Source organism: Nestor notabilis, unplaced genomic scaffold (assembly GCF_000696875.1).
Source record: "Nestor notabilis isolate BGI_N333 unplaced genomic scaffold, ASM69687v1 scaffold9999, whole genome shotgun sequence".
In the NCBI taxonomy this organism is placed as follows: Eukaryota; Metazoa; Chordata; class Aves; order Psittaciformes; family Psittacidae; genus Nestor; species Nestor notabilis.
This window is the reverse complement of record NW_009942353.1, coordinates 13,855-23,069: the sequence shown is the minus strand read 5'-3', so window position 1 is coordinate 23,069 and position 9,215 is coordinate 13,855. Positions and strand designations below refer to the sequence as shown.

At 40.0% G+C, this 9,215-nt stretch overlaps 1 protein-coding gene across 1 annotated transcript in view; it reads left to right on the top strand.

The window, feature by feature from the left end:
* The first annotated feature begins 3,162 nt into the window (after positions 1-3,162).
* The window catches only part of BCL7A (B-cell CLL/lymphoma 7A), a 13,228-nt gene continuing 7,175 nt past the window's right edge, over positions 3,163-9,215 (top strand). Inside the window, exons 1-2 of the mRNA XM_010021358.1 lie at positions 3,163-3,197; positions 6,757-6,838. Of these exons, the coding sequence (XP_010019660.1) occupies positions 3,163-3,197; positions 6,757-6,838 (117 nt within the window). The remainder of the gene's footprint in view (positions 3,198-6,756; positions 6,839-9,215) is intronic.

Below are 9,215 nucleotides of genomic sequence, written 5' to 3'. Positions count from 1 at the left end.
GTGTTTGTTATTGGGGAGAAATGGGTTTTTTGTGGTTTAAACGGCCTTGGGCGCATGAATGGGCCCGTTGGTTCGAGCTGGACAAAGACTCGGGACGTGTGTCCAGTAACGCAGGGCACGAGATGGGGATTTCAGAGAATCAAGCCATTGTGTGGGGAGCGGAGCAGCCCGAGCACCGTGGTTCGGTTGGTTTCAGGAACTCTCTTCTACTCAGGTGGTGTTTTGAAGTGCTGTTTGCTGACTGGCAGCAGCTTTGAAGGGTCAGAACAATGTGTAGCGATGTGACAGGACTTTTGTTCAAACACAAGCGTTGTTGGATGTGTGGGACTGTTTTGTCTGTAGGTATTTCATTCACGAGTGCAGCGTGCTTCCTTTGAATCCTAGTTTGTGGGTTTCAGAGAGGAGTAGAAGCTTGGCCATTCAACAAAGTGTCTAATTTATTTCTTTCTCTCTTGGCAAGTGCTCTCTGCCATCGTGTCAGTTGCTATGGCTTCCTCTGTAAAACAGAAATCTGGTGGTATAAATAGTTTTGTACATTTTTACCCTCCAGAAACAACTTGCTTTCAAGGGTTCCTATAGAGTCCTGCAATGTTTCTTTTGATTGTTGTCAGAAGTATTCATATGGCTTTTTGTCTGTGCATCTCGCAAGTGTTAACATAAACTGTTTTCTTAAAGGAATCCTAATTTGAAGGTGAATCTTATGATTTCTCCCCACACAGAGTCAAGTACATCAGGGAATTAGCAAGAGAGATTCTGTGTTTTGTGGTTTGAATGTTTCGGGAAGACTTGGCTTGTTCAATTGAACTTTACACACTGGCAATTCCTGCATCTTCAGAAGAGCCACATAGGCAATTTCCAAGTGTGCTGTTGCATTTGCATAATAGGAGCAATTTGTTGCCATCCACAGCTCTTCTGTGGAAATGCAGCCGCTGAAGATTAAAATACCTTGTATCCAACATCTCATAGAACAGAGTTGTTGAGACTGGCATGCTTGGAGCGCTGTGTGATGAGGATGAGGGGAGAGGCAGGTTGTGCTGTCAACTCTTCTGAGCAGACAGTGGATCCGGTATGTGCTGCCCAAAGCTTTATTGATCTGTGAAGGTGTTCAGCAGCTTTGCTGTGCAGTATTACTGAACGCCTCTGCTGCCACGTCCGTGAACGTGCCTATTGGAAAGCAGTTTCCATCAGGGCAGGCTTTGTTCTTTAGAAAATTAGCGTTCATGCTTAGACAGTGAGCCCTTTGATGCAGGTGCCCTATCTCTGTGTGTGTTTGTGGAACTCCCAGCACTTCTGGTATTACTGGAACTTAGTAGTAAACAATGAAGTTGTTAAGGTTTTTATCTGGAGATTAATGTAACCATATCTCTTTGTTTAAACCAGTCTCGTGAATGAGCATCTAGTTTAGAAAACATGTAGCACGTGTCTCGCTTTGGTTTTGTTGTATTTGTGTGGCAGAAATGATGAAGGGCCATGGCTAAGAGGGTAGTTCTTGGGTTTTTTTTAACAGTACTTAGAATTTTTCTTTCAGTCTTTTTTTTTAAATATTTTTTGAGATAAATTTATCTCATTGAATTGTGAAAGGTACGGGATTGGGTTTTGTCTTTAAAGATTGACGGGTATGAGTAGATTCCAAATGAGCTCTTGAGAGAGGCAGAAACTATTGTGCCCTCAGCCAGCATTAGAAAAATACTGGAAACACTCTTGTTTTATAAAGGTCTGAGTTATTAAAGGAAAGCAAATGCAGATATTTACTAAAAGACATGGGCAGGAGGCAGCATAAGTGATAGGATGCCTTGGGAGGCAGTGGAATAATTTGTGTGGGTACCTGGCGCTGCTGAGCTTTTAGACAATGGTGCAAATATGTAAGGATGAAGGTGAGGTTTGGCTGACAGGGATAGGTACCCTGGTTTAGAGAACACACCAGGAATGAGGACATCTCATTGTGTGGCCTTGTCTTTGACTTGCAGTATCTATGCCGAAATCCTTTGACCTTCTTCTGACCTGATCTAGGGATAGTGATAGCACCTTGTGAAGCAGAGGTGAACCTGGACAACTGGTGAAAGTACTTAAAGAAAGTGTTAAGTATTTATTGTGGCAGGGAGTCAGCTGAAGAGCCGGACATGACTTGGGATGTAGCTTAAAACAAAGCCTGTTGTGTGGCAGTTAAGGAGCAAAGTCACCACGGGCAGTGTTACCCAGTAGCATGGGTTGGGATCACTGGCTGTGGCTAGTTAGAGGAGGATTTCTAGACAATGCTGCTGTAGCTTTTCTGTTCACTGTCTCCATTCAGACTTGCTAAAATACTTGTGTGTGGTATGTAATGCTCCGAGGTTGAGCTTCTGCAGGTTTTGCTGCTCATGCTTCATTCTTAAAATAGGCTTTTCACTCTGGGAAGTAGTTACGACGTGGAACTTCTAACATGATGTCTTTGGGAAAAGACTGCTTGCTACTTCCAGATTGCCCCCCGGGTGCAGTCTGGCTACATTGGCTGTGTTTGGTTTCCTGCTAAGATTGTAGTTCAAGCAGTGGAAGCTGAAGTAAAAATACGCAGCGTATGTGCAGGAACTGAAATGCTGTAGTGGCCCAAAAACGCTGTTATCATCCTTGAATTACAATACCCTTTTTTTGGCTCATTATTTCTCTTTGAGCCAGGATGTGCTCTCTGACTTCAGTGGAAGTTGGGTGTGTGTTAGGGTTTTTGTCATGCATAAGCCATGTTTCTCTCTACTGTAAGAAAAGGTGCTTGTTGCAGTGTGGAACCTATCAGAACTTGCTTAAAAACTCACCGGCCTGTGTAAGTTAAAGGGGTTCTCATAAGGCACCATATTTAAACTCAGAGAGAAGGTTCCTTAACCGTTAGTCTTTGTTCATTCGTGCTACATGGTATTTTATTGTATTTGCTTTACGGTCAAGAAACACCATGTGTATTAGTCACCAGACAAACATGTACCTGGCAATAGGTGTGCTGTGAAGAGCAAGCCTACATTTCAAAGAAAAATCTTTTTTTTTGTGCATCTGACAGCACTTTTTGTGTCTAATAATGGCATTTTCTTTTCCATTCCCCTTTCTCCTTTGCTTGATCCCACAGGGAGGTCATAATTCTGTGATTTTCACCAAACTCTGTTGCAATGCAAGTGAGTGTGATGTGATAAATTCAGCATTATGACGTCACTTCGTGATCATCAACAGAAGATGGGGTATGTGGGAGCAAATCCTTGTGTAAATCCAAATCACTGTGATAAAGGATAGTCATGGTAAAAGGCCAAACAGGTGTGAAAGCCTTTTCTTGGATGGTAATATGTTGGCAGTAAAGGCTTTCTGTGTCTGTGCCATCGAATGTTTCTAGCACTCATTGCTGCTGCAGGAGCTGCCTTGACACTTTATGTATAAGTGTAATATACACTGTTGTGTTTGCTCACCGGTATATTACTTTTATACATGGAATTTGATGTTAATCTTCAGAGCTTTAGTGTTAATAAACAAAACATAAATATATTTAAGTGTCTTGGGCTATTTAGAATGGGGGATTGGGAATATAATTATGTAAGTTCTAGGATATTAGTATGCCTCAGGCGTAAGCACTGAAGAAGTGTTGGTACTAACGCTTACCCTATGTATCCTTGGCTGTCCTTTAAATGCTGTGCAGATATGGTTCAGAATTTAAAAATGCTTTAACACAATTTCAGATAAATGTAAGGGTTTGTTGCATTGACCAGTTTCTGAATTTGCTATAACTAAAACATTTAAGAGCCTTTGCAGTGTGGAAGACTAAAAGAAAAAAGTACTATTGTATGTATTTTAAGCGTTGCCATTTTCCAGTGTTGTTACTCCTGAGTAATTCATGGAGGAACATGAGAGGTTTGAAACCAGAAAAAAATGTGGGGTTTTTTAAAGCTATGGAGTTTGTCAGTTAGATGTGGCCAAGTAAAGTTGATAATTGCCACATTGTTATGTGAACTCTCAGGCTGATGGGGTTCCATTAGCCACCTTTTCCAACGTCCTGGTCAATATAAAGATTAACCTATATAGTATAACAGGGGACAGTGCAATAAAAAGTATTGCCTAGTGATCACTTAACAAAGATGTTATGGAGTTACAAAGATGGAATTCTGGTCAGGGGCTTGGGATGAGTGGCTTCAACAGCAGATCCATTTTACAGACAGGAAACCAGGTGGAGAAACTGCTCAAGGTTTCACAAGACTTGATTAATTCCTCATTCCCACTCCAGCATTTGGGCAGTGAGAATATCTTATAGTTTGTGCAGCATGTAGCAAACTTACTGTTATGGGCAGCAGCAGTAAAGTGTCAGTTCTGGCTAAATGAAAAGGAAAGCCCCTGATCAGCAGGTTGGGGTGGTGTCTTTGCATGTAAGATCAAAGTGAGTGTTCAGAGTAGAAGTGGTTTTGGGGGTTTGGGTTTTTTGTTTTGAAATGGAAAGGCAGTAAGTATTACAGATAATACTCAAAGCTTTATATGCAATAAACATCTTAAATCCTGAAGTTATTTTACCCTGTTGAACTTAAATGTCTGAAAGTCATTATACATCTTTGTTAACAAATTTGTGTTTGTGCTGCCAATGATTTGATTAAGTTTTAGGGGAGGTTGTCTTCTTTTTCCTTATTAATACTTTTATGGTCTTAAACCTTCGATGCTGTAAATGCTGACACATGTAAAATATCTGAATAATAGCAGTGTGATGCTGGGTTTTCTTTTTAGCCATAAGTGTTTGAAGGACTTGAATGTTGGTGTGCTTCCATCACAAGATATCCTTATTCCCAATGTTGTCTGAATTACTGTGTATTGAATTCAGTAAAAAAGTCCCTATAGCTGAGGGTTATCAAAACATAAAGTGGTACTTAAGAAGCTCAAAAGAATTAAAATGTCAGGGCTAACTTTAATACTAGAAGGAAAAAGTTACTAATATAGGTTTCCTCCTGTGTTCTACAGTCTGTCCAGTGAAGATGCTGTGTGAGGCTGCTTTGAGATGCTAACAGGTATCTTGAACTTTTGGTTTTCCAGTGCAGCATCTCTGAGTAATATTTGCTGTAGGAAAAGACTAAAATCTTGATATTTTTTAAAAAGCATTTATTCACCTCTCCCCACAACCAGAACAAAACCCCAGCTGGTTTTATTTCCATAATTTCAGAGGTTTTCCTAAGTAGAAGTAAGTTTAGTTTGTCTTGTATCCTTAAAAATACATATAAATATATCATGATCATCTCTTCACAATTAAGTATGCTCCCATTATTGACATGCCCTCATCTCCACTGTCATTTTTATCACATCTAGCAGGAGAGCTCCAAATTAGTGTAAAATTGGGTTTCGTCATGCTTCAGCCAGCTAGTGTATCCAAATGGATGGATCTAAACACACTGAGGAAAAGCTCTGCTCCAGGAAGAGCAGTGGGAAAGAAATGAACCTGAATTAGTTTTGTACTTTAATTAAAATATCCTTGTGGACAGATCCAAAACTTATCAAATTGTTATATATAACATTTATTTTTTTTTAAACAGGAAAGTGTCTCCTCTAAAGGGAAAACAAGATTGGCTTTAGTAGCTAAAACAAATAGTGAGGAGGATGTTTATGGCATTTGTACAATGTGGCTACTATTTATTCTGGAAGCCCTTTCTAAAACTGGAGCTATCACATATATATATATTTGGAGTCACATCCAGCTTCTCCCATCCTGCAAAGAACATTTTTTTTTTCTTTTTTAAATCTATAACTGGATCCCAAATCTATTCCTTGAATGTGTTTTTAAAAAAAACAACACTTGAGATCTCATGCCAAATTAATTTCAGATGTTCCTGAATATTTAATGGAATTGGTCTTAGTCGTTAACTTTTAATCGATCCATTTGCAGAGCTCTATTAGAAACCCAGGAGCCAGCAGTGGTAATCTGTGACCTGAAAACTGATCACAGAAACTTGATGAAATTTCTCTGGCATTGTGGGCCTTCTTTTTATACTCTGATGTAAAGAGCTGAAGGAATTCATCCCTTCGCTGAGTGTTCAGCATCCTTTCCATCTCTGCACGCTGTGACTGTGTGCCCCCCCTAACGTAGTGACACCCTCCAGCCAGATTTCCTCCACAATCTGTCAATGTCATGGCTTCATGGCTGGCTGGCAGGGGTTTGCAAGAGAGTGCCATGGGTTATGCTTTTTCTCTCTCTGATAGCCTCAGCCTTTCCAAGAGAGCTGGGCTCTCCAGAGTCTGAATTCTGCATCCTGGCACATATTGCTACCAATAAGGCTATTGGTTCCAAGGCTGGAATTTCAGAGCTGTCTGACAGGAGTGTTGAGTGAATGTTAAATTGCTAGCAGCAGATTTCTACCCAAAAATAAACCTCAGATGGTCAAAATGCATTTAGATTTCTAATATCATTGAACAGTTTCATGACAATCAAAACACACTGGTCTATCTAAAACCTCTTCTGCTCTCTAGAAACTTCAGTGAAAATTGTAGGCATTAAATGTGCATTTTCAGCAGCTGTTCTTCTTAACTGTATCTTTAATCCAGCTCTTATTACTGCTACTGCAGTTACCTAGTCAAGTAACAGCCCTGAGAAATCTGGAGGTTAGCAGTGCTCTAACAAGTTTGTGAAATGCAAAGAACAATTTGCACAATGCAGCCCTAAAGACGATGTAATAGAGATCATCCTCCTTAATAGCCTGTTTAAATCCTTGACAACTTACAGTAGTAGATCACTTTCTTCTGAAGCCGAAGATTAACTTCTCCTGCATTGTAATTTTATAGGGAGAAGAAGTGGGTGACAGTTGGCGACACATCCCTAAGGATTTACAAATGGGTACCAGTAACAGAGCCTAAAGTCGATGATGTAAGTATTCTGCAGATGTCTTGCTTTTTTCAGGATGTAGACACTCATGCTTAGGGACAGTCAAAAGAAATAGACTCGCTGTTCTTTGAGCCTTAAAGCTAAGTCTGGTGTGGGTCTTGCAAGTGTTTGAATAGAAGAGCTCTAGGGAAACGCTGCTCTCTGCAGATGATGGCTCAGTGGGTGGCAGTCTGCCTGCAGTCAGCTTGGATCAAGTCTCAGATAACTGTTAAACAGGCGGCTCGAAACTGATTTTTGAAACCTTTCTCTAACATAATAACTGGGAGGCAGGGAGGGGAGGCTGAGGCAGAGATTACTTTCTGCCTGATGCTTTAAAGGCAAGTAGCTGGTTTGGAGCTGTGCAGAGAATGTGTTCATGTGTGCCTCACTGCTGTTTTGCTCAAAAATAGGTGCAAAACACTGAAGTAAAGTGCCGTGGTTTAAGCCCTGCTGAGCCCAGGACATAAGAGTAGGAAAATCCTGTGGGACTGAGAGCACTTTGTTATTAAGATGTCCAGCCCAAGCAATACAGCAGACATGATCCTATTTGTAACTTAGGTTTTCTCTTGACGTTTTGTCTGTGCATCCTATTTATGTTCTTAGTGTGCACTGTTCATGAGCCGTAATAAAGTCACGTAGCATAAAAATAAGTATAGAAATAAAAGTTGATAGGGCTTACAATTATTTTTTTTTCCAAATGAACATTGCTCTAATTTTGTAAGTTGAAATATTATTATAGAGAGAAAACTAACCCGTGGTACCACAGGAAATTAACGATACAATAGAAAATACATCCTAAGTTTGGTACTCCTTCCTTGGGCTGTCATGTGCTTTCACTTTATTTGAAATAGGAGTTAAGACCTATCCAGAAGAAAACTACTATGTTAATAAATGTGAAAAATGATGCTTTTTCAGACAAGTGTCATGATCTTGTCTTACTCAAAGGACAAATTCAAGACCTATGTTTGATTAGCATTGTTTAAACAGAGTTTGTTTCTTTCTGTACCTTTGGTTGTACCAGAGATTTCGGTGACTGTCAGAGTTGTGGTAAAGCTTCTTGTATTCTTCAATGCTCGAGCAGCATCTCTGTGAAGTAGCCCCTTAGGAACTGGGAAGCCCTTCCTGGTTCTGTAGAGAAACTTGCTTGTTCTTTACAGTCATCAAATGTTCTGTTTTGATTTTATAATAGATAGGGGAAGAAAGCTGTGTTTTCTATGTGTGAGAGAGAGAGATTTAGGATACTTAGGCTCACAGCTTCTCATAATTGTTTTCTCACAGTTAAGGCATGTGCATGATGGAACTTTTAAAATAGAGTTCTAGTGAATGTCTGGATGGAATTTTAAGGTGACTGGTACCCAAAGTCAGATTCTCTGTGAAGAAGAATGAGTTTATGTAATGGTCTTTATGTGCAGAGGTTAACTGTGTGTTTTGAGCCATCATCTTTAGGTTTAGGCTCCAGATTTGCTGAAACTGGGACACTTGTTCATGACCAGCTGCTTTAGTGTCCTGCAGCCACATTCTGTTTATGACAAGTAGAGGCCATTGGGCAGCTGCAGTTGTTGCATGTTTGATGTTATGAGGTTTCTGACTTTTAGCTCTGGAAGTTCTAAGTTCTCACAAATAAAACAAGTGCATCTGTTTGGAAAAGTAAATACCAGGTAGGAGTCATCTTGGTGGTTTAATTTTGCTGTGGACATCTTTTTATATCCGATTTCATCCACCTGTGAAGGAGCAGACACTACCTGCATTTTACTAGAATAGGAGAATGGGATCTTTTTTACACTTCATGTTTCAAATGGAAGTTGTCTTTGATTTCAGTGAACACAGATTACATTATTTCCCCCCTCACATGTTGTTCCTAAGACACTTTTGACATTTCTTTGAACTAGAATTAGCTGGGCTCTTTCCTCCTCCTAGTTTAGAAAGGCTGTTGTAGAACCTCACACTTTGATGCTTAACCCTTTCTAAGAAAACTTCTCAGCTGAAATTGCTCACAGTCATTTTCAGTATTTCTCTTGGTGCAAAAGTGTCCCTTTTACCTTTGGAAACAGAGAAACAAAACCACTAAACCTGAGAGAGATTATGTCCCTTCTGAACTTTCATTTTGCAAAGGTAAAAAAGTCTATGTGCTTTCACGGCTGTTTCACATACGAGGGAATAAAATCTGGCTTCTCTGAAGTAAAAAGACCCTTTAAAAATGAGCCTAATAATCTGATAAAATAGAGGGAAAAGTCTTCCAGCTATCACTTGTTGAATTTCTTCTGCAGTCTTAGACAATTTTTGGTTGTGGTTTTAGTTCCCTCCTTGGAGGACACTGTCCTTTCTGAACGGATGGGTTGCTGAGTGTTCTTCCTAGAGTCAGGCTTTGAGCTGTGCTCTC